General features: G+C 39.5%; 1 protein-coding gene across 1 annotated transcript in view; it reads right to left on the bottom strand.

Annotated features, from left to right (window-relative positions):
• The window catches only part of LOC124155693 (serine-rich adhesin for platelets-like), a 302,267-nt gene that overhangs the window by 128,923 nt on the left and 148,429 nt on the right, over nucleotides 1-24,915 (bottom strand). Inside the window, exons 5-6 of the mRNA XM_046529723.1 lie at nucleotides 16,226-16,534; nucleotides 14,597-14,851 (exon numbers count right to left, since the gene is read on the bottom strand). Of these exons, the coding sequence (XP_046385679.1) occupies nucleotides 14,597-14,851; nucleotides 16,226-16,534 (564 nt within the window). The remainder of the gene's footprint in view (nucleotides 1-14,596; nucleotides 14,852-16,225; nucleotides 16,535-24,915) is intronic.

Genomic DNA, 24,915 nt, shown 5'->3' with positions numbered 1-24,915 from the left:
CATACGGTGCGATGCGGACCTTTTTCCCTCCTCCTCCGCTGCAATTCATAAGCTGCCCCGAACATCCATCCTCATTCTCTCGGCTGCGTGCCCAGGCCGCATTAAGAACCTCATGCCGCTCCGGCCTTCGCTTCGGAACGCCGAAGCCATCCTCAGCTCCTCATCCCTTTCCCACTACCACCACTTCCATCCTCAGCTTCCATCCTCCCACGGCTTTAGTGGGAAAACTCTATCCTATCTCTTTTTTTGTTTGCCCCCTCCTGTTCTCTGCTTCGTTCATCTTCGGTCCCCTTCTCTCTTCGTCACTCACCTCAGGCTTTTCTCGTTTCTTTACCCTCAAAGTAATGCGAGAACTCATTTATGGAGAAAGCATTGCTGTCGTTTAAGACTAAAGTCGGAGATAGTTATTCTGTAAACTTAAATTTTTATTGGTAACAAAGGGGTAAAACTTTGTCAGGTTCACTATTGTAATAATATGGGCACGACCCGGGTTTCGTAATGTGGTTACATCATTGTAACTACGTTATGAAACCCGGGTCGTGCCCATATTAAAATGATAGTGAACCTGACAAAGTTTTATTCCTTTATTTCCAATATGGAGAAGTTTCACAAAGTCAAGCCTGAAATTATCGGATATATTTATTTTTTTATTTTCCTGTCGTAAACTTTCGACTCTTTCACGTTATTCTTGTTCCAATCGAGTGAGTACGCTTTTCTATCCTTCCTTTCGTAATTTTAACTCAAAAATTTATTCTAGACCTTGTGCATTGATATTCATGGATCTTTCCGTCTTCCGGGTTTTCGCCGCGTTGGTTGACAGAGGTTGACGACAGTTTCGCTGAGATTCCACCTAGAGCCTTCATGTCGTAATGTCTTATCGTCATTTCGGCGAACCAGGGCTATGTAAACGCGGCCGAAATGCCGATATCGGCACTTCGACCTATTGATGCATGGTTGAATCTCGGCGAAACTGTTTTCAACCCTTGACAATCAACGCGGCGAAAACTCGGAAAATGTTCAGATCCACGAATCCAGAACGCCACGGTAAACTAGGAGCCAACCTTTTGTTTCATATTTTATTAATTATATTTGTTCTGATTTAATTTATGATTGCAAGTTTCGGCTCAACTACCTTCTCCTGCTGTCTTAGCTTAAGGCTTACAGTATTTTTCTATAAATATAACACCTCTAATTTACAGTTTGAGCATAGCGGATGTGTGTGAGATTTCTGGTCTGGCGGCATTTGCATTGCGTCAATTGAGCGTAATGAGGGAGATGAGTCTCTTTCATCTGTTGGATGATGTCATTTGCGTGAAAAATATCAGGGAGCTCAATTTAGTTGATCGATTGACCCTATAAATCGCTCCACTTACGGGAATGATATGCATAAATGAATCAAGCATTACCTAAATATGTATTACAGCATTGAAAGATATGTATTGAAGCAGGGTATTCTTTGGTATTAGTCATTATGTCAGAAATTGTCCGGTGTCGATAGGAGTTATAAGCTATTATGCTCGGTGCTACCCGAAATAGTCCTGCTCAAGCCTTTGGATACCTACTGAATTCCCTATGGCGCAAGTTTGGGTAACAGAGATTAGGAGGTTATCTGAAGTTACGCTGGTAATAATAGCCCGCCGAATCACCATGTGCCCTAAGCACAGTATCCTAATTCACTCCTTGTGTACCAGCCGTAGAATCAAGTTTTAATGAAGATTTACAATTACTCCTTCATTAATTGCGATGGAAATAATCACCTTTATATAGCGGAAATTGAATTACGGACCTTAGTATTCTCAGGACGACAATGCGATCGATAACCTATTTAATCTCGTACGCCTATCGCTGACTTCGGGGTTAGCTTAACCCTTTCCTATCAAATGAACGATCGGATTTATACACTGAGTGGGATAATATAAGAAGGATGGCCGGACGCAGTGGCTTAACATTGGAGGGGGGATGAGAGGATAGATCCCCCCAAGCTTCAGAGAAATAACAAAATATTTAAAACTACTGTCTAGTTTTGACAACTGAATTTTCCTAAAGCTAAAGATCATTTATAAATATCATACCAGTGAGACGAGTCACAAGCCCTCGGACCCCATCCCCGTCTTAGGGGGGTCGCATTCCCAGGCCATTACATCCCCCCCAAAGCATTTTCCTAGTTACGCCGCTGGCTAGTTGTACGTGTTCTCTTAATGAAATGCAAAAATACTTAGTAATTTAGAGTAAATTTAATACTGTACAAGTCCAGTGGCGGATCTATGGGGGGAGGGAGGGATAAATAGGATATAGCCTCCCCTTTGGATATCCAATTTACACTAGCTAGAATGGTAATTTTTTCCGACCTCCACCACTGCTGTAATTTTAACCCCCACTTAGCCCCCCCTCTTTTCCCTATCCTGGATCCGCCGCCGTGTACGACCTAGGTTCCGACGTCCGATTCGATGATGACGTGCCACGTGACGCGTCATTACATGATGACGTGCCATGTCGAACCTAGGTCGTACAGTATTAAATTTATTTGAAATTACAAAGTTATTTTCTGCATTTCATAATATCAAATCGATTCCATGGAGTCACCCCCAAACAACGAATTATATTTGTTCTCTTTCGTTATGAAGAATAAGGTATTTCTCTGCAAAATATCAATTCCAATTCATAATTCAAGGCTTACGCTGCGGAAGAGAAAATCCCTGCAGTGCTCCATCTGGTTACTCTTCTCTTCACATACATATATGGCCGACCCTTTCTGCCCACTCATTTTAAACTTTCGTTTGCTTTTCCATCCCTTTTCTTCTTTACCGCGCCTTTTCGGCCGTCCATTTGGTCACTTAAATTGGCTCATACAATCCGCAAACAGTTTCCCTCGACCTCTCCGTGTCGGTTCTTTCAGACCGCTCTGCTAGCAAAGTGACCTCTTTTGTTTCATGAATAAGAAAACGCCTCCTTGATTGTCGAGAAACTTTTATGCCTCAGAAACTTTTTGAAGATAAACAAGATCCTTCACCAAGGGGAGACGAAATGGCGAAAAGTTGTGAAGCGTAAGCGAGCATCTAAAGGATCATTTCCGGAATGGTAATTAGGTGCCGGGAAAATGGACGACTCTAAAGTTTTGCCATGAAGGAGTTGGCAGTTAATACTCGATGCTCCTTTTTTGACCTTTTTACGTGTTTATTTAGCAAGTTTGTTTCCTTTCTATGCCAAGTCACATTGAAATGTTTTAATTTAAAGCTTGGGAGAATATTACAAGTGTCGCTACCATCATGATAAAGTGGTATTCTCGAATCTATATCTTAAATAAGCTCGTTGGAGGACAGTTGTAGTGGTTGTAAAATCTTTCAGCGGCTATGTTTCAATTTAGAGCTGTAAGTATATTCTGAAACTAGACTTATTGCGAAGAAATATATATAAGATCTGGCAAAATATAAATACTTGAGAAGCTGTCGTTACTTTACTTACTTTCTATCTAAACATAACGCGTAACTCATAATATGAAGGAATTTTGCGCGTACCTTATGGTTCAGTATTTTATTTGAAGATAAGCGAGACAGCACAAGATTGAAGGAATTCGAAATTGATGTGTTATGGAATGAAATGCACCTGCTTCCTGAAGGTGCGAGGATTCTCGCCCATGAGGTAGTTGAAAGGTCGAGTTGCGAAAATGCGACCGTTACGTGAAATTAGGTGATATAATTAATAAAAGATTTATAAGTAATTAAGAATTATTTTCCCTGTGTTACCAGTAGCGGTCCCAAGATTGGATATGAAAAGTTTTGGTTTTATAATTTCTGCGCTAAAATATTAGGGTAAATTAATATGGTGATGTGATTTCTAAGATTGTTTGTCCATTTTTTGCATTGACCTCAATTCCTTTTGAAAGAAGTAAATTAGGGAAATTTTTTAAATTAAAATAGAGGTGTAACACTTTTTTATAAACGTCCAGTTTAAAGACGTAAGCATAAAAATATTTTTTTATGGAGGAACGGATTCTTAATGGATCATTCTTAAAGAAAGTAGTCACAAAGAAAGGGGCTTAAATTTTACAACGCGTTTGAGTTTTAAATCCATATAAATTGGAGAGATCTCACGAATGTTTTACTTTGCCGTCGGAAAACTGTAATATTTTCTCATTTCTTTGACAAGTTTCTCAGGAAAATATTTCCTTAAAGACTGGGAATAAAATATGGAAATAAGGAAATAATAATATTTCCTCATGGCCATGTTGTTATTGCGGAAATAGTTCCAGTTCCGAAAGGTAGCGTTTACATTTTTTTCTTCTTTCTCCTCTCGGTGTTCTCAGGAGCAGCAGCAGCTGAGTGAGGATTTCCTTCGCTTCTTTTCATGACCATTGGATAAATTTTGCGATCGCGAGAGGAAGCCTCTACGGTGGTGCGTCATTAGTGAGATAGCACAGGGGGAAAGAAGGAGAGAGAGAGGAAGAAAGACAGGGAGAGACCACTGATGATCGTTTTTTTCCGGTTGATAGCATCGTATTCGCTCGATCTTTTTCTTCTTCTCTTTTCCTCACCGCCCGTCCCTTTCCTAGCTTCTCTCCGTTTGCCGCTCTTGTCCCAGTCTCTTTCTCTCTCTGACCTTCCGGATCCCTCCCCTACCCTAACTCCGAGTTCCACACTGCTCGAACCAAACGTGGACGTGACCTCTCGTTGACCTTCTCGCAACCTCCTCACTTCTTCTCAAAAAAAGAGAGCGATCAAGCTGTTCTTTCTTGTTAGTTTCGGCACTTCTACAGCTTCCCATGTGAACGATTCCCTCATCTACAATTTTTCCGGGACGTTTTGCCATTTTGGTCATCTTTGCACCGCTTATGTTACGAATGTATTTCCATCGAACGGTCGCTCCAATTTTTTTTCAGAATCTGTTTGTAGAGATTGCGCTTTTGCGAGTCCATAATTAGCCTCTTTTTCTTTTGTTTTTTTTCCACTGTGAAGGTGATAGGGATAATCTCATCGGTCTCTGGACATATCACAGTTAATTATTGTGTGTAACATTTAATTATAGTTTTTCTGTGAATCTTGTTTCTGTACGATGCTGTAATCTGTCAGGAAACACTGGGTAAGTTACATTAACAACATTTCAATCATGTTAACCAAGCGGGAAAAAAATCAAGCGTTGATGTATTGTATATAATTCGCCAGAACTTAGGAGGTTAAAGCAGAAGTATAAGACGATACTGCAAAAAAATTTTGTGGGTATTTTTTGCATCATTTGCTTCCGATGGAAGAGGAGAATGCCTATTGAGGAAGAAGAAAATTAAAAATAGTGCGACTAAATATGGCTTTAATCTGTGACGTTGAGTAACACTCACCAGTATCGTGAAGATGATGCGCCGTTGCTAATATTCATTCGTATTCGCTGTGGTATTTGGAATTAATTCCGGCAATAATCGACGCTAGTCATTTTTGTCTCCAGAAATGATGAAAAAAGATCTCAAGTGAAAAATTAGCGGAAATAATCGAGCCCGAAATAATGGTTGAAATCAACTAGCAATATTCTATAAGTCTTGAAAATAGGTTTTATATTAGAAAAAAAATTCATTGAAATTGAAGTGAACGAAATACCTCTGCTAGCAGTTTTCTTAAATGGCTCTTCTTTTTCTGATTTTCTTTCTATATTTTTTATTTATCCGTGTGCCTCCGGTTGCATTATTCTTCTTATTCCGCTTAGGTGTGGAAGTAATTATCCGAATGTTTTGCTACATCAAGACATGGCAACTGTGGAAAGTCTTGCTTATTTTAAATGCGATCGGATTTTTTCTCTTAGAAATCGGAGCCTCTGTATTGTATGTCTTAAAAATGAAAGTCATGAAGGGCTAAAATAGAAATGGGTCCGAAGGAGCAGCGACAAGGGAACAAGAGCGGAGTTTGGTTTAACGGCTTCATTGAACTCACAAATACACTTAGTACACGGCACCAAATGCGAGTTAACCGTAGACCATCTCAAGCAAGACTCCCCGAGTTTTTAGTGTTCAGCTTCCCCGCGATGCGTCCAGCTCTCGCGCCACTCCGTGACATCTTCGAGGGCTTTCCAGTGGCCAGCAATGGCTGCAGTATTTTTCCTTACCCCTGCAACTTCCCACGGAGTGAAATCTCACGGTTAAGGTGCCGCGGTGTTGGAGGAGAGTCGAACCTAAATACTTGAATCTGGCGATTTATATTACCCGCTCGAAAAACACGAGAACTTATGTGAATACTAACTCTGCGCGTACGCTTACATCCTATTGCATAATTTAAAGTGAGGTAGAATTAAATATCAATGCATTTATTTTTGCAAATTTCAGCTTTAATAGCTTAATATGGTTTATAATCTTTCATTGTTCGATGAAATTCACTGTAGACCTGCTTTATAGCTAGGGTAGACTTAAACGACTTGAAGTTTCTCCATCTAAATGCGAGATTCATAACTGAGGGGCTTCAATGAAGTGGCCGTGGATGTAAAAATGGGTAAGATCTCTTTTCTTTGTTGTAAACAAATCTGTCACCCCCAGTAAAATTACTCTTTATTACTTTCATAAAATACTTGGACCAATTGTAACATTATCATAGGTATTTATCTATGTAGCCAGTGGACATACGGGTGGGTGGGATGGGGCTTTGACCTAACGGATCTTGAAAAATGTAGTATAACGACAAATCCGTGTTTATTTCTTGTTTTATCTTATAATAATTCTCTCTCTTCCTTGGCGTGCCATATGGTGTATGATGATATAAATGTAGATAGTTAACGGTATCAGACCGAATGATTGAGTCTACTTATCAATAAGACACACAGAAACACAGTTCGTATATGGCGTTAAGGAGGAAAACTTACGATTTTAGTGTCTCCTTGAGAAATATTATTAAATCAGCTAAGTACGTTCCAAAGCTATCTTGTATCTCCGAAAAACTGTGGCGGACGTGACCAATATGTCTTTTATTTAGTTTTTTTCCACTTTAATTTTCAATGGGTCTGGGAGTTTGAGAGCTTGCTGACGTAGTTTAGATAGGAAGGGATGACGCATTTGGAGTTGTTGAACACGAGGGATAGGTCGAGATGCTGAGGAGCTGGGTTGCTTCTGTTCTGGAAACATACATTGCACGTGACAGCGGCCGCAGACTTTCAGACGACTTGGGTGTATGGGTGAGGAGGATATTGTCTCTTCAGAGAGGAGAGAGATTTTTTTAGGCTTTGAGAGCGGAGAGTTTGAGGAATTAGTTTAAGCGAAACGGGAATCTTTGCCGGAAAAATTAGAATTTTTAAAAAGTTTTATTTGTCTCGTGGTTCTCCTCAAGGGAAATCGTTTAGTTTACTCAGACAGTTAGTGAGAATGCATCGTTACAATTGGGATGTTTTGACTTTAAATACTAGCTGTGGGGATCTTAAAATCTAACTTCGATTTGAAATAGGGCGCTAGAGTTATTCCCCATTGCAAATGCATCCGTTACATTCGCATAATCATTTGCCCATTAATAAACTTAGACTTCGGCCGCCAAATAAATGTTATTATTATTAAAAAATATATTATTTGAAATAACTTAAAAGTAGCCCTTGATTCTAAATGTAATTTAAAAATTATAACACAACTATTGCTGGTTATTTGGAATTGAAGTTTAAATTTAAAATCTCGATAAAGAAATGTCATGCATATTGTTTACGAACGAGTGTCATATATTCGATATGCGAGAACTATCATTTACTAACTTAGAAATGAGCCTTTATGACCACTATGTAGAGCCACATTAATATTTTCACTGTATAAAGCTGTATTTTAACCTGACTACTGGTTAATTAAGGATCTCCTCCTACATATTTAGAAACTATTTTTAATTTTAAGGAAAACTAATTGCAAAAGGTGTTGTGGACTAACTCTTTACGACTGGTAACACCTCTTGGCTGAGAAGTAGGAAGGAGAACTCGCGTATACTTAGCAAATTTTGGTCTTGTGTGTCAGGAGACGAGTGCGAAAAATCCACAGAGGAAAAATCATTCGCCTTGACCGGGATTCGACCCCGGATCCCTCGATTTCCGGCCGAGTGCTTTAGCCAGTTAAGCTACCGAGGCGTGATTCTCCCCTGTGGAAATTTGTGGACTATACCGGACAAGGAGGTATGAGGTTCAGCACATTCTAGTGGCACTGTGGTGAAATCAGATACCACTGGGGAAAAAAGGGATGATAGGTGATGATCGCTGAGACGCGATAGAGGGACTTGGGCGCTATGTTTTTATAGGCGATGCGTTGGGGCAAGGGCGAGAATTCAAGTGGATGTTACTAAACTACTATGAGTGATCTTGACCAGACAGAGATATAAGAAGAGAATGGAGGCTAGAACCTTGGGAGTTTCAGCGTGCTCACTGAGGTTTGATAGGAATAATACGGTTTTGACGCAAGATACGTGTACATGTTTTCTCCGAGCTTTCGTCTATAAGAGGACTCCCTCCCTCCAAGGCACTCCTTCTCTAACGGTCGTATTTTGACGATTTCTATGGCGCACTATTAATTTATAATTTACGTTTTTATTTTGAAAATTTCTTTGCATATTAAACAGTCTCTCTCCTTTAACTGTAGCTCAAATTTTCAGATAATATATTCAACTTTGAGATATATATGTTTGTTGACGAGGGCCTACTTTATGTGCTCTTTGAAATTTCACAATGATTGCCTTCGTTTTCATAATGTAGTGTGCCACTGGAAAGACAAGTGGAGTGGGAGGAATACGTAGGTACTCTCAAGAAGGCCCCTGCTGGACACCGGGACGTATCCCGGTGCGCCCTCCTGTTCGGAAATTTTTGGCGCCCTCCTGTTCCGAAACTGACAAATTTTACAATCAGAATACCATCATTGAGTGGTTAACTTGATTTTAATGATGTCTCATTAAACAGAATAATTAACATCGTCTTGAATAAACTAAATAATAATTTTAATCAACATATTTCAATCTGGTAAGATACAATTCAATCTATAGAGGATAAGGATTAAAATTTCAAAATTTATTTATTATATTCCACACCCCCAGACCCTCCCGGTAGTCCTCCCTCCGCATAGTGCTGGCGCCCTCTGTCCATGGCTGTCTACTACCCTGAAAAGGGGTCCAGCACGGGCCTGCTCTCTTGGGCGTTTACTATTATAGTAAATGAATGAAGTGGAATAAATATGGGGATGCATAGGGTATGTGGAATGTTTCCTTATAAAAAGGAATTTGATATATGTCTGCCATTTTTTCACTTAAAAAATTGATAATATGTAAGTAGTAGTCTGTAATTTCCGCCTGTCGTTAGCTATACACGAATGATATGTGCTGACCTTAACCTAATTTGGATCCCATTACTCCTTTAACGCCCGACCCCGTTTTTGGTCGCGTCAGGTCTCCGAACCCATTCGTTAGCTTTTCGAGAGAATTTTTCGCCTACCATCAAGTCCATATTCGATATTTCATCATTTAAATTTTCATCTAAAGGCTTCTAGTGTTCAAAATGGCAAATATAATAGAATTTCTCGCCTATTTTTCGTAATTGAAACCAGTTCAACGATCTCGGTATAAGTTTTCAATTCTTTGAATTGGCGTGGAGTTGTTTCTCGGAATAATTGCATTCAATCTGTTTTGCTCCGGTTGAATTTAGGGCGAAAAAATAAAATTAGGTTGACATGGTGATAGAATTAATTATGAATTACTATATAATACAAATAATTTTGCTCACTGCAAAGGTGTCTATAACTAACGACTATATGCACAGAATAGTGTAGTGCCATCGGAAATTCCGAATCCCTCGCTGTAATCCACACAAGACAAGGTCAACAGGAGAATGTTGTTTTTAATTGGTTTAGGCTCTCAGTGATTTCAGGAGAGATGGATTTGAGTCATGATCATGACTTTATTTTTTCGTCCTAGCATGTTCAAACTCCTTTGCTATCGTAAGTATTTCCTAATAAAGCTTACGGCTGACAAGTCATCTTTTACTTAAAAGTTTCTTTTTCTGTCGGAATCTAGTTTTTAAACCAACTTAATCTACAGGCCATTTCATCGAATATATTTTTGGGGGATACAGCTAATCCCAGCATTTAATTATCATATTAAGGGATGAGATATTGATCAGATTATCATTTAATGACTCCCTTCGCTGGAGAGAGGTCTGTTTAAGGAGCATCATTACAATTTCTTGTATAGAGATTTTTTCCTCTGGGAGACTTCTAGTATCATTTAATTATGATAATTTCATGGGTTCATCCAGTGAGATGCATAGGAAGAGAATTTTATGGCTAATAACATCTTGGTTGACCTAGAAATAAGCATTGATGGAATTATGGCATGTTATTACAGGATTATTTAAGTGGACAGAGTATGATCAATGTTTTCTTTTATTTACCTGAGTTTTGTATATATTATGCACGTTAATATGCTTATGCACATGCAGTATTTTGCTTTGAAATAAATAAATAAATTATAAATTAAATACGCGTCAGCCACAAAATCTCTGGACCTGTGTACCCCATTTGCTCACTACCTCGCCTACGGGATCCCAGCGTAACTTGGAAACTTGGACTCGTCAAGGTGGACATTCTCCAACTGTCCAGTGTCCACCTTGACGAGTTTCCGACAACTTCTTCACTTTCTTGCGTTCTTCCAGACGGCAGACGAAGGTAGGAGTCGATAAATGGGTAAGAAAATTGAGGAAATTCTTCCACTTTCACTCCGTGTGATTCTGTCCCATGGCTCCTACCGCCCGCTTCTTATATCCACTATTATCTTTTTGGGCTCCTCCTCTCCAAACTTCCTCCGGCCTTTCCCTCGCTACACCCCGTCCTCATTTCTACTTTAATGAACCATCGCGGGCTTTCGTCGTTTTTTTTTCATTCTTCAGCAAAACGCCGTCTCTGCCCTCCATCGCTCACTTCTTTCTCAATACTTTTCCTCTTCTCCTAAGTCGTAGAAGCGCACTTCAGAGTTAAACTCCGGCTGACCCAAGAGTTTTATTTGAACGCGAGTTTGAACAGAAGTTGCGTGTGGAGCTTTCCTTCCTAACTACTACGACTAGCCTAAGTTATTTCATATTTCATCCGCAGTTACTTTTTGCCGAGTTTCTCTCCCACGTCTATGGTATTTTTCTCTCTTTGAATGGTAATTACTTCAGGGCTGTGTGCTATAGAAGTCACTTCACTGCGGACCACAGCGCTCTTGAATAGAGGCATAGCGTTTAATCATAGAAAATGCCGCAGGGAAAATAAAGTCGATCTTTAAAACAAGTTAGGTTTTTCCGCAAAAACAAGTGAGGTTTCTCCGCATACTTTGATGTGTTATTATGGTATTCAGTCAGTGAATGACTGGGATATTTTTTAGCTTGGCCTTATTTCATTAAATTAAAATTTTCATGACACTCATAATCCACCATAATTCCACCCGCATAATGAAATATTTGTCGTAGCTATTTCACTGCCATTCCTGGAAGTCGCACCAGCAATTGGACTTCCTTTTTTTTAGTATTTCTCTTGTTGCAAGCTCACGATATGGGTGTCCGGGGAAAAAACTCATGTATTACCTTGATTACGCGTGGCTTTGAATGTAAAATTTTTGCTAGTTCTAGGTGAGCTACAGCTTGACTAAAAGCGAGTATTTCGAAAAATGATATTCCTGCAACAGAATAAAAAGATAAAGGAATATCCATCGTGGGAAAATTAATGCAAGAAATCGCGATGGTGGTTTCATCACTCTATCAAAAACTATAGCTCGCGCTTTAAGAATACCTTTAACATCAAAGCACGGCACGAAACGAGAGACTTCATACGCAGTCAAAAGAACGGGTGCAAATTTATAAGCTCCAAGGATGAAGTTCATGAAAAAAATTGGCTTAGCCAGGATTTGAACCCGGATTTCTCGAATGTCGGTTTGACGTGTTAGTATATTTTGTTCATGGCGAACATCATCCTTGGTGTTCTTTAAATATTCTCTGGCAATTTTTAATATTGCGAAAGTCTGCTAGATGCACGTGTATTGATTTCAGATATGCCTGAGCAGGAATCAACATGAAATTATATATTCCACCTACTGGATGGTAGTAAGTCAAGTAACGCCTAATAAATAAAAACTTGAAGCTTTAACGTGGTGGAAGGTTTCCATATTAGCAATAAGAGCACGTTGTGACTTCCAAAATTTAAATTAAAAAATGCTACAGATAGAGCACCAATAGATTTATTTATATACTTGATTATGGCTTGAAAACAGAAACCGGTAGTAATACCTTAAGTAAATAGTGGAAGTGACGAAGTGTCTTCATTGCTAATCAAGTTACACCTACTCCATAGTCCAGCCGGTGAGAGTTGTCCGATGGAATTTCAAAACGAGGGGCGGAGAACTCTTCTCCAACACGGTTTGCAGCCAATCGCTGTCCCCCAAACGCACCTCACACCTTTGTCTAATCATACATTGTCACATGCATATGAAGCACTGAAACAATCCTGAGCCACCAAAACAAGCCCTTTCTTCGTATTGCCAAAACAAAGAATTCTTCCTTTGGGTCCTTAACGTTCTTCGTCCCTTCTGGCTCCTTTATTCACGGAACCCTTTTGTTTACATGTAACGTGGGCGTTTCCCTTTCTTACCTGGCAACTTTGCCCCTACCCCGAACTATACCCGTCTAAGGCCCCTTGCAACACACACCGATTTTAGACGGCCGGTAAAATATCGGCCGATATTTTACCGGCGAAGCGATGCTTGCACACACGCCGGAATTTTAGCGGCCAAACGATCACTTTATTGTTGTGCCGATATACAGGGTGTGTCCTGAAAGTAGTAGGACTCAGTCGAGAACAAAAAATGTATTTCTCATATAGCTACATCGCTACAAAAATCTTCAAAGTAGCCCCCTTGGGCATCGACACAACGCTGCCAGCGAGTTTTCCACGCAGCATACGCTTCCTGGAAGTCTGACTCCGGGATGTCCTTTAAAGCGCGCGTCACGGCCTTTTGGAGAGCCTCCACCGACCCGTGGTGACGCCCTTTCAGATGGGTCTTGAGCTTGGGAAAGAGAAAGAAGTCCGGGGGGGCAATATCCGGGCTTTAGGGTAGGTTTCCACGCCGTGTTTCGTCAGTTAGTCAACGACAATGAACGCGGTGTGGGCCGGCGCATTGTCATGATGAAGGATCTACGAAGCGGCGATGGCTGGTCGGACGCGGAAGATGCATTTTCGCAGTCTTTCCTGTACTTGCACGTAAAAAGCTGCATTATCGGTTTGCCCTGGTGGCACAAACTCACTGTGGATGACACCTTTCGAATCGAAGACGCACATGAGCATGGAATTTTGCTTCGATTTGGACGTGCGAGCTTTTTTGGGTTTCGGCGATGTCGCTGTGTGCCATTCTGCACTTTGCCGCTTCGTTTCTGGGTCGTATTCAAACGTTGAGCGGTTGTTCTGCTCACGGCACTATCCCCGTAAGCTGCCTTGATGAGTTCATGGGTCTCCTTGCCGATTTTCTCGAGTTTAACGCAGAATTTCACTGCGTAACGCTGCTCCACTAAACGTTCCATGACGCACCGTGACGAGGTCACTTGACAGAGGTCTGGAAGAAATACGATTCACACTCCGCAAGAGCTCAGAGCCGACTGCCGCGTGTTCGCAGCGCTTTGTTAGAGTCCCTTCCACCACCTACAACCCAGAAAACTCCCGTCCGACCGTCCGCGTGTGTGGGAAAAAATCAGTCCTACTACTTTCAGGACACACCTTGTATATAAATTCTTCTGGAAAGTGAGAAAGCGCAGCAAGAACTAGAGGAAAACGGCCGATCGGACGGTAACAATCCGGTGAGTGTGCAAGCTCCCATTTGGCCACGTACGCCACTGTATAGCCGGCGCCGGCGAACCACAGTGACAATGGCCGGCAGCTAACCGGCATTTCGCCGGTGCCAATGAGTGATCGGTACGTGTGCAAGCTCCACTATTGCTATTGTTCACTATTGCTATGTGGACGGCCGTTATTATACCGGCCGTTCAATATCGGTGTGTGTGCAAGGGGCCTAAGTGTCATCGGAACACTCTCGGCAGCCGGACCTAAAGCCTGAATCACACTATCGTTTTTTTTTTGGTCGTGAAAGTGATCACTATCGCGATCACTACGCAAAATGATCGTCGGCGGCAATTGTTTTTCGCGATCGCGATCGCGATGAGGATTCCCATCGCTATTTTTCATCACTCGTCCGGTCGCTTTTTCCGTCGCTAAAACCGTCCCTAAAATCCCATATCAGCCAATCGGAACACATGATCGTATGGTGTGATTGCAGCGCAGCGTTTGACAATTGTGGGAATGACATAAATAAACAAACACGCTATATATTTTCGTGATGTGGGTCCTATGACAACGAGCTGCGATATTGGAAATGATGCGAAAAGCGACGGCGGGAGTGACCGTGTGATTCAGGAAAATGATCACTAGAGCGATTGCTTTTCGCGACGGGAAAAGTGATCTCGATAGTGATCACTTTCGCGACGAAAAAAAATGATCGTGTGATTCAGGCTTTAGTTGCTGCGAAAGGGGCTTAAAAGTTCTGTTCGACCGCCCTTTGAAATGTTATTATTCATGCATTAACATAGCTGCTAGAAGTGCACTTACCTTGAGGAACCTGGGGAATCTGAGGATGGGGTTTGGGCCCACTTTCGGGCTGAGCTGTACGAGGTCGAGAGGGGTGAGCGCGAAGAGGTCGAGCAGGAAAGCTTTCGAGGAGATGTAGTGGGAGGCCAGTTTCTTGGAGTCGTACACCATGAGACCCTGCTCAAGGTATCCTGTCCGGAACTGGACGGCCACGTCCAGGAGAAAAACGGTGTCTCCGAATGCATCTCCGCAGCGCCAGAACACAGGAAGGCCAGCCTAGAAATGCAGAGGATTTCATGGTGCATCGAGAAAGTGGGAGGAGTGGTGAAGTTTATTTTTCTCTGCAAAAATGGTAATTTTATTCTAAGGATTGCGCAAAATAAATTTGTTTCTTTCACTTCTGCGTGAAAATATTTCTATATTATGGCATTTCGTAACGGCAATAAAATATTTTCTAAAGAATGAGCTACAAATTCCACTTCTCTAAAGCATGAGTAACATTCCTATTAATTGCTCCCCTAACGCTATATTTCTGAAACTTAGGAGATTAAACATCCTTGAAATTATCGATGTCCTTGTATTTTACTTTGAATGTGATGGTTTTGAATGAAAGCGTTTTGGTTAGTCGTTTACGAAAAAATCGAAGAAAATGGATGGGATGTGAAATATTTTATCGCGTTTTATTTCTAATTGCAATAGTTACTCACGATAGTTTAAGGGAAAAGCTCTTTTACCAGCCTCAGGTCACATTTGAATTTTTAACTACTGCCTTTTTTGTCCAAACGCTTAAAAATGCCTCGCGGCATTATCAAACTAAGCAGATATTATATGAGCAGCGGATAAAATGTTTGGAAAAATAATCTTACAACAGTTGCAACCGCGAGATAATTATGCTAGTATGGTGCATTGAAAATACATCCCGTTTCTTATTGCTAGTTGAATTGGGAATGTTAATTAAAGTTTGGAGTCGTAGTAAGTTAAAACCAATGATGTTTTCAGTTTACGAAACTTAAGGTTTTTTTATTACAGTGTTTAAAGTGCAAATGCTTTTGAAAAATAATTAACGTGGTTATTTTACGAGAAAGACATAATACTACAAGACTAAAATAATGACTTAATCTATTTTTAACTGATAACATCAGGCTTAACTTTTTGAAACCTTTCCATTACGGAAAATGAAATAATAAGAAATTGTAAGGTTCACTAATATATTTAAGAAAGCACGACCCGGGTTTCATAAAATAATTAGATCTTCCGGAAGATGAAACCAAGTTATGAAGCCCAGGTCGTGCTTTTTTAAAAATAATGTTAGTGAACCTTAAAAATTTTAATTAATTAATACTAGCGGGCGTAGCTTGGTGACAATTCTTTACCGTAGGAGTTGGATTTTAAAAGTAAACCTTGATAATGTTTCACTGAATCGAAATCATGGTCGGTCATCATAAATCACCATGTGAAAAAAGCCAAGATTTCATTCCTTCAACTCCTACTTAAAAAGTTTATTCTTTTATTTTCATGGCAAAATATTTTTGCCAAATTATTATATTTTTGAATGAGAACTGCTCAAAATAACAGTGCCGGTATATACATGCTGGGGTTTCAAAGTGTTCCGGTGCGGAAGCTCGCGAAATATCACTGCGTATCTCTCACCTGTAGTTCCGGGAAGCTTTGTCGCACGATGAGCGTCCACAGGTTGTAGAGGACGCACGCCGTGAGCACGAACAGCCAGTAGAAGTAGAAGTTCTCGTCGGGGTTGATGACGGACCTCGGGGACACCTGGCGTCTCCGGTGGTGGGCCATGCGGCGGCGGCGCCGGCGGCGCTCGTCGGAGGCGGGGTGCGACGAGGACCCGCCCCCGCACCCTCTGCCGCCACCGCCACCGCCCCCGCCACCCCCACCACCGCCACCCGCGCTGCTCGAGCCGCCATCATCCCCGTCGTCACCCGTGTCCATCGTTTCCTAAGAAAGATGTATAATAAGGTGCATGTATGTTACTCATTTGAAATTCGTAACCAGCGTAGAATAGGTGGGGAATTCCACGGCAATGGTGATTCCCGGAGTAGAATTAGTACAAATATTTTCACTGATTTGCACATTTTCAAACAATATTGTCCATTCATTTTATCTTTTGAGCTATCAAGCCAAACATAACTATATTTAATGGATGTTAGCTCTATAAACCTTAAATGCTAATCATTTACATACCTAAATAAAGATTTATTATAATTTAGTTTCGGGCTTAGAGCGCTCAAATTTCAATTTCTTCTTCTGTAATTTCATCGTAGTATCTCTTTATAGTGTTAATATAAAAAACTAAATCTGAAGCACTTAGAAAACCTTTTTAATTCTATTTTCACCACTAGCTATTTGATTTAGTTCATGTGCGTGATTTCATTCGCCCTTTAAATTACAACGTCATGCGATACGTTATTTGATTATAGAGGGATAATGGCGCGACATTTAAGTAGTCGACAGTACCACTCAAGCGCCAAGCGGTTTCCATGTTTCACTTCCTTTTTCGTGGAATGGGATCCTTACTCAACTTCAACGACCCTAGCTGAAATCGATATGTACCGCAGAGTAAAACGGCTTGTAAGGTGGTAATTTTAATCTGCTACCCTAGGCTATGAAAGGTATTATTTTGTTTGAACACCAGTCCAATTCTCATTCAAATTGAAGCGAACTCACAGAGTTCGAATCACTTTTTTTCTCCATGGAATCTTAAGGGAAAAGGTGAAAAGATTCTTACGAGGGAAGACGAGATGAAATGAATATGCCTGAAAAAGAAGAAAGGGTGCATTGATCGTCGGGAAAAGAGGTGCATTTGACTCATTTTAGGAAGATAAGGGTGGTCACATGACTGAGATTCAGTCGTAACGAGGTCAATCCCCACCATGGTGTAGGTTGTCGTCGACGCTTGGAAGGAACGCGACGGGAGATGATCACCCATTCATAAGGCATGCTCAGTGTTCCATTGCAGCAATCTCCGGTGAGCATGTCACGGCAGAATTTTAAAATCTATTTATTCGGGATGTCTGCGCAAAATAGGCCGAAACACAATTTTTTCCTCTGAAGGAAATATGACTCCAAGGTCTTTTTCCAATAGGTATTTCTTAATTTTTAATTTTTTTATTTTATTCTCAAACCACCGTATACAGCTCTTATTGGCCATTTTATACCGAGGTATTCAACAAATGTAACAAGTAAACGTACACGAACAACCATGCCCTGGATCGGGGAAACCTACCCAGGCGGGACTCGAAACCGCGACCTCTTGTTTGGCAGGCGAGGACGTTACCCCAACGCCACCGAGGCCGGCAATTACCTTGATTATTTAATCAAAAAACATTGATTACTACGGTATTTTTCACCAGTGGCAGATTCAGAAGAGGCCTTGGGGTGGATATAGCCCCCCTGGGGTATCCCATTTACGGTAGATAAAATAGTAATTTTGTTCGGACACCCAATACTGCACGAAGTTTATAACCCGTCCACTCCTAACCTCCGCCCATTTCTCTATCTTGGATTTGCCACTGATTTCCACCGATATTTTTTATGAGGGGGCGAAAGAAATTCCTGCCTAAGATAGGTCCGTGTCACCTTGCAATCTGTCTTTTTAATTTACTGGGTGGACATGCATGCCGCTGTCTAATTTTCCAATTATGAACATCGTCATGTTTTCCACTTTGCCCTCCATCCAGTAAAGGGTGGCTCCCTATTATTTTTTTATTGCCTAAATCGAAAGATTATTATTCCTGAAGTACGCATTTCACGCTCTTAGATTTTTAAATGACGATATCTATTATATTTTTCGCGGTTAAATGAAAAGTGAAAATTTTCAAGCGCGTGAAAACGCGACGGCTAAGTATGAATACTGGGAAAAGCCCGTGTGACGTATTTCTGGTTCCCGCTGCCGCCTTTCGAGGAGACCTTAGGGCGAGGGTTTGAGCGCTGCTACGATGCAGGCTGCTAGCAGGTAGCAGAGTACCCTGCTAGCAGGTAGCGCTTGCCTTAAATAAGGATTATTATTACACTGTCAAACGACTTTCCGACCATAGGTAATTTTAATAGGTGATTAGTAGGAGATGTTTCCCTGAGCTCTGAGCTTCATGCATGCATTGGTAATCTAAGACGATGTAAAACTCTTATCTACTCGTATAGAAACTAGGTCCCTGTGACGTCACGTGAAGTGGCATCTTATGGGCGCATGGCAAATCTGACCTTTTTCAAATGAGGTTAAAATTGACCTTTAACATTCGTCTAAACTGGGATTTCTAAAACCAAATAATTTGCAAATTATGAATATACACTTATGGTGGGTAACGAATCGCAATCAATGCCTTTCATTTTATTTGATGAAGGAAACTACCCTATTCAGTGGCTCAGTAATTCAACCCGTAGGTTGGTATGGTTAGGTAAGGGTATGGCTCGTCCTTGACTAACCAATAGGCGAGTGAATATCACACAATCAGTGCAGGGGAGACAGTATCCACTAATTGTGAGTCATTAAATTATAAATTATTCTCTTTTATCCTCACCGGAACTAGATACGTAGTCGAATTGTGTAATTCTCGGAGTTGGGTAGTAATCCTATGCTGATCCGGAAAGGATCCAATTAGTGATGCTGGGGTGCAGTTAATTCACGTAATCCTCGTCGTCTCCGCGCCGTCATCGACCCTCGGACCATTTGAACTAGCACATTTCCGCACGCCGCCGGACAGGGGCTTAAAAATATTGACCGCGATATCCCCTGACGTTAATCCAGGTCCCTCTCTCCTTCCTCACTTTTATTCTCCCAATGGCCTTTTCTGATTTTAACCATCCTCCAGCTTATCTGGAGACGAACGGGGATTCACCAGACGATTGTAGTATTAATTCTGTAGAATTGATTTTGAAAGTGCCCATAGGTATCGAATCGAATTCTTTTGGGGATTCTCCCAGGTCCCCATCTCGCGCCAATCTCGCAATTTGCGAGACTACTCCGTGATACAGTACGAATTAATTTTATACCCCCTCACTGTAGTGGGGAGCGCGAGGTCTTGCAAAAAGGTATGTAAAGGTTCTCTTTTCGCAATTTAGTTTTACATCCATTGTAGGAATCAAAAAATCAGTAGTGATTACCTTTTTCTTGTGTTCAGATTAGTTACGCAATGAGTATCTTCGCAGTCGAACTTTTATAAGTTATCGGAGACATATTAAGTAGGCATCATTGATAAGTAGTGCATCGTTTAATTAGTTTTTACCGTTGAAAAATAACCTAGCTTCGAACTTCACCGTTATTTTTTTCAGGGTAAAATATTTATTGTCATTACTTTATTAAAAATATTTCTCGTTTTTTAGTACCATAATCTTTTGACAGGTATCCTAATAATTGTCTTGTTTTTGAGAGATCTAAGAACCTGCTTCCAGTTGCTCAATTATTTGCCTCAGTAAATTATAATAATCATGTTACTATATACATTTTAACCATGTTTCATCACATAATATTCATATAGTAATTGAAAAAATATTCTACTGAAATAAGTGCCGCTATGGGTCGAACTACCGCTGTGAGGCCACCTACTAACATTTACTATGGAGTACGTGATGAATAATAATTAATTAACAAAAAAATCCTGATCTTACGAGACAAAATGAGATTACTTTAAGACACGACAGTTTAAATACACAGTGCTAAAAGTAGAGTATAATACATATTAGAAATAGACAATGCCAGGTATTCATTATAGGAAGCTATAAAAGTGTAATTTCACAATGCTAGACAATCTCCAAAATATATTTCATAGCACTGCACCAAATATTCTTTAACGCACTTATCACTTAGGTAAATATATAGGTTTTCTTAACGTACTTTCAATAAACTCTTCTAAATTGCAATTTTTAAAATCTCTTTTTGCAAATTTAAAATAATTTTGGATTTAAGTATAAACAATTTTTTGTTAATAGTACGTTTTATTTGTCTTGGGTCTACCGAGATCTGGAAGGTTCCATATTTTAAAGATAATTATTCAAGTTCGTTGTGTTCTCTACTTTATCCACAAAAAGTGATTTCATGTCTTTGCTATTCTTTTATAAAGATAAGAAGCTTTTTCATAAACTATTATAGTTTCTTAAATTAATTAAAATGCAAAACTGAAAGTTTTTCGGAATTTAAGGAGCAATAAGCCTTAAGAAAATGATGATAGCATATTATTTAGCCGTTAAAAGCCAAAATAGCTAGTTGTAAAATGTTAATTCTTATTTTATTATAACATATAATTTGATTTTTTATGTAAATATTGTAGTTTTCTTTTATATTTTCTATTAGTTTGAGAAATTAATAAACAATCTAAAAATACTATTTTAGTTAGGGAGGCATTTTCAAAGGCATTTGGGGGAAAATATGCTACTCGTACAGGATTATCTGCCTTGAGGTTACTGCTGAGACGTTACGTTTTCACGTGGCATAGAGCTCACCCACGTTTACACCTGACTCTTTTTTATTTCTTTAAAATGGGGATTCAAAGGTGTGATTCAATCCTCACTTCTCGGATGAAATCGCAGCTGCTTCCACAGTGGATGTTTTTGTTTTCATGACGAACTAATTTGCTGGAGCCTTTTAGAACTTTCATGTTTTAATTATCTCTTTAAAAGGACGAATAACTTTATCTCTAGCCGTTGGAGGATTTTATAACTTTTGGTGCCTTATTACTCATTTGAAACTTATTTAATTATGTTGAGATTTTCACCGTTTAAAGATTATTTTATTTCTACTTTGCCGGTATATCAAATGTAAAAAATGAATATTAATATAGAATATATAACGATATAAAATTCTCAAATTTTACTTAGTTTCTGGGAAATGTTGAACAGGGTCTACTTTATGCAATCTGAAACTCTCAATATGATAAAATAAGTTTCAAATGAGTAACATGTGTCCAAAAATATTGGTGGTGGGATGAATCCTCTTATAAAATTTTGCACATACGATGTTGTTGTTTATCTTGACTAAGAATAAGTCGAAAGTTGATTACTGGAGGAGATATTCGATCATCGGAATCACCTCGCCCTGTTACCTTGGGAACTAGTCTTCGCTTACTTTGACGCAAGACTAGTGGTGAGTCGCCCCACATATTGGAACCCCTGCGTTTGCAGCTAAGAGAGAAGGTTTCATTTTTCTCACCCTTGGCAGCCTTTTAAGCACGATCTTCGAAGTCCCGCAGTTTAATACCTTTTTTCATCCACTGCTGATGTGTAGATAAAAACAGTAGTTTTAACCTGGCTTTTAACTGTTTTATCTCGTAAATATGATACGTGAAGAGTATTAAATATCATTTTTATTCAAGGAAATATTTTCTGTTAATAGGCCATTTTCACCTCTTACATGCAGTCAAGAAAGATTGCAACATTCGATGATGCGATTTAGCTATGCGTTATATTCACCATTATTTGCCGAATCAAAAATAAAGCGAAATATCTTGTAGTCGAGCGGTATGCGGTAGTGGATAGTTTTAGTAATAGGTGGTGATAAGAATGGGAAATTGACAGGCATTAATTATTCATACATATTGGAAGATTTAACTAATGCGTAGGAAATTACGTTACGTGGATAATGCTGAGAACATCAGTAAACGGTCGAGTAAAGAATACGAAACGAAAGTGTTGAACTAATATCATCATCCTTTTCCTGAATTTATTCATGAATTGGACATTTCCCTTGTTGTTTAGTATAATTTCATCATTGGACCCGACGTCATTGTTTTTGCAAGCAGAATTGAGCATTATGCCATGGTTTTTGCTGAGTTAAACTTTCTTTAGTGACTATTAATCATAAAAGAGAGGCTTTTTTATGGCATATAATTCATTTTGATATTTTGAACTTTCCATCCATTATAAAAATATTTCATATTTTTCGCTCTCCTAAAACCTATTTTCTCTTTGTGAGCTGCCATTTCTAGTTTCCGATGGTGTCAATTCTCACCTAGCAATTTTTCTATTCAAGTCACCGTCCCACAATTCCTTTCTCCTTCCCGCAATTTACAAATATGATGTCCCAACTGTGGTAATATAGAAGTAAATGGAAAAAAATCTCATATTCAAAGTAGTCCTCACCGGCGAGTGCCGAACTAGGTCAAACACATTTGCTTGATGTGGAGGAATTACGCCTGTAAACGGCCATCGTTTTTTCAATGTCGTCCACCAATTGCCTGAGCCTCGACGACGAACACAAATTCAATGCATTTTCACGATCTCTCTCTCTCTCTCGTTCTCCTCGGGAAATTTGGAGTGGAGCTCAAGGACACGATTTCGCAGCAGAACCGAGGATGTAATTAAGGGAAAAATGCCGGAAGAATGAAATATATGAAACGCGAGTGAAACATTTTATACATTACGTGAACTCATTCCCGGCAGCTGCTTGGCGTTATCTCTCGAGTACCTATTTCAATACTAATTGAAATTTATACGTTTCTTATTCCGCATCATTGATAAGCAAGGAAATTGTATTTTTGGAATAAATAATAATTTTATTTACAAGGATTCTCTACATTAAAAGGTAAATTCAGCGGTTTACGTGCCGCAATCAATTTTGCACACAGGGCGAATTCCTTTCAAGTGTATTAGCTTACGGCTTATAGAATTTTAATCAGTATTCTTTGCTCTCAGTTCCGTTTGTGCCTCAGCTCAGCAAGTGTTGAGATGAGTTGATGAAATCTAAATTGGTACTTAATTTTTAAAATACTGTTTCCAAAAGCAGTCGGGAAAAAGAATTTCATCGCCAAGTTTCTGTAAGCTCTATTTTAGTATTCCGAACTACTTTCTTGAGAAATCTCCTTCTTCATTCGTCGAGATATATGCTATGAATGAGATTTCCATTGCCTGGTTTTGAGTATTCTTTGTTATAAAAATATTTCCTTCAGAATGCATGCCTTGAGCCTCAAAATCTCACCGCTTAGCTTCATGAATACTTTTTATTTCTGAGAAGGAGAAAAGCTGCTACCCTATTTTAATCAAGCCTTTATATTTTACCTTTAAAATGCGATTATAGCCTTCTTTTCTCATGACATATTTTAAGCTCACCGTCCGTAATTACCTTCTAAGTTTCCATGAAATTTCCAAGTCTTTTTTCCCATGAGATGGAGATGAATGGATCAGTTTAGCGACTTTCTTTATTTTTGAAGACAATTGTATGAAATATATTTTTTTTATCCGCTATGCTCGCTTACGCTCGATTTTCCCGCAAAAGATTTTTTTGCCGGTAGGGGCGTTTCTGCAACTCTCTTCAAGTTGATTCCTCGTTTGATGATAAAAAACAAAAGCTTTGGTCTCAAAATAGGACAAGCAACCTATATATATCATTATATATCATATCAGGTGAGAGAATAGCAGAATCAGTTGAAGTCATTCCTTTAATTCTCGCTCAATGGTTCAGTTACCATCTTCCACGTTGCTTATACGACCCATTCTTGTAAAACTTTGCACGCAGGACTTCTGTTACGTTATTTTAAAACTATGAACGTTAATCCCGTACTCAGATGCATAAAAAGATTGGCATTTTTCAGCTACCGCAAGGGTCTTACAGGCAAGGGGTATTATATAGGGTGTTTATAAATGAATATCGAGGTTTTAACGCTTTATAATAATTATTACATTATACTTACACATATAAATTATATATCAAATGAAAGAGCAACTCAAAATGTTTTGTTATTTAGCAGCAATGCACATGTGCGCGAATTGTTTCCGCCGCGATCCGCTAGAAAGCGGTAGTAGCAAAGATCCGCTAGAAAGCGTTTTGTGTTTTACAGTTTGCAAAGACTGAATCTGTAGTTACTGTAAAACGTGTGTTGCACAGTGACTACAGATATGAACATTATGAGTATTTACATGTCCACTGAGGTGAAAGGCCGATTGAAATATTGAAATCTTCGGTAAAAAATTCGAAATAGTCGTTTTTTAGTTTTTGAAGAGAAAAATACTTCTGCTCGAGTAAAATGTGTTTAAAAATAATATCCATCCATAGTGCTAGTTAAGCGTGATCATTTTAGGGACCCTATCTTTTCAAAACTCTTTTCTTCCATTATTTTTCTTACATTCTATTAGAATCTTTTGATTCCTAGCTAGTCTGTTTATCGAATTCATCGCAAGCCGTATTTGATTCCGCAACTCTGCTATGCTTTTCTGCTGCATTCTCTTGATAATGTGAGGAATTGTTCTTCATAATGCTATCTTACGTGCTAGGGGCCTCCATAGAGGAGGTCCAATTCCATCTCATAGAAGGCTTGTTTCAGTTGCCACTTCGGTCGCATTTTAATCGGTTTTATAAAATGTCCGCGGCGCGGTGATGAGTGCAATGCGATCCA

This window comes from Ischnura elegans, chromosome 3 (assembly GCF_921293095.1).
Source record: "Ischnura elegans chromosome 3, ioIscEleg1.1, whole genome shotgun sequence".
Classification (NCBI taxonomy): domain Eukaryota; kingdom Metazoa; phylum Arthropoda; class Insecta; order Odonata; family Coenagrionidae; genus Ischnura; species Ischnura elegans.
Note: the sequence above shows the minus strand (reverse complement) of the source record. Positions and strands in the feature narration are given on the sequence as shown.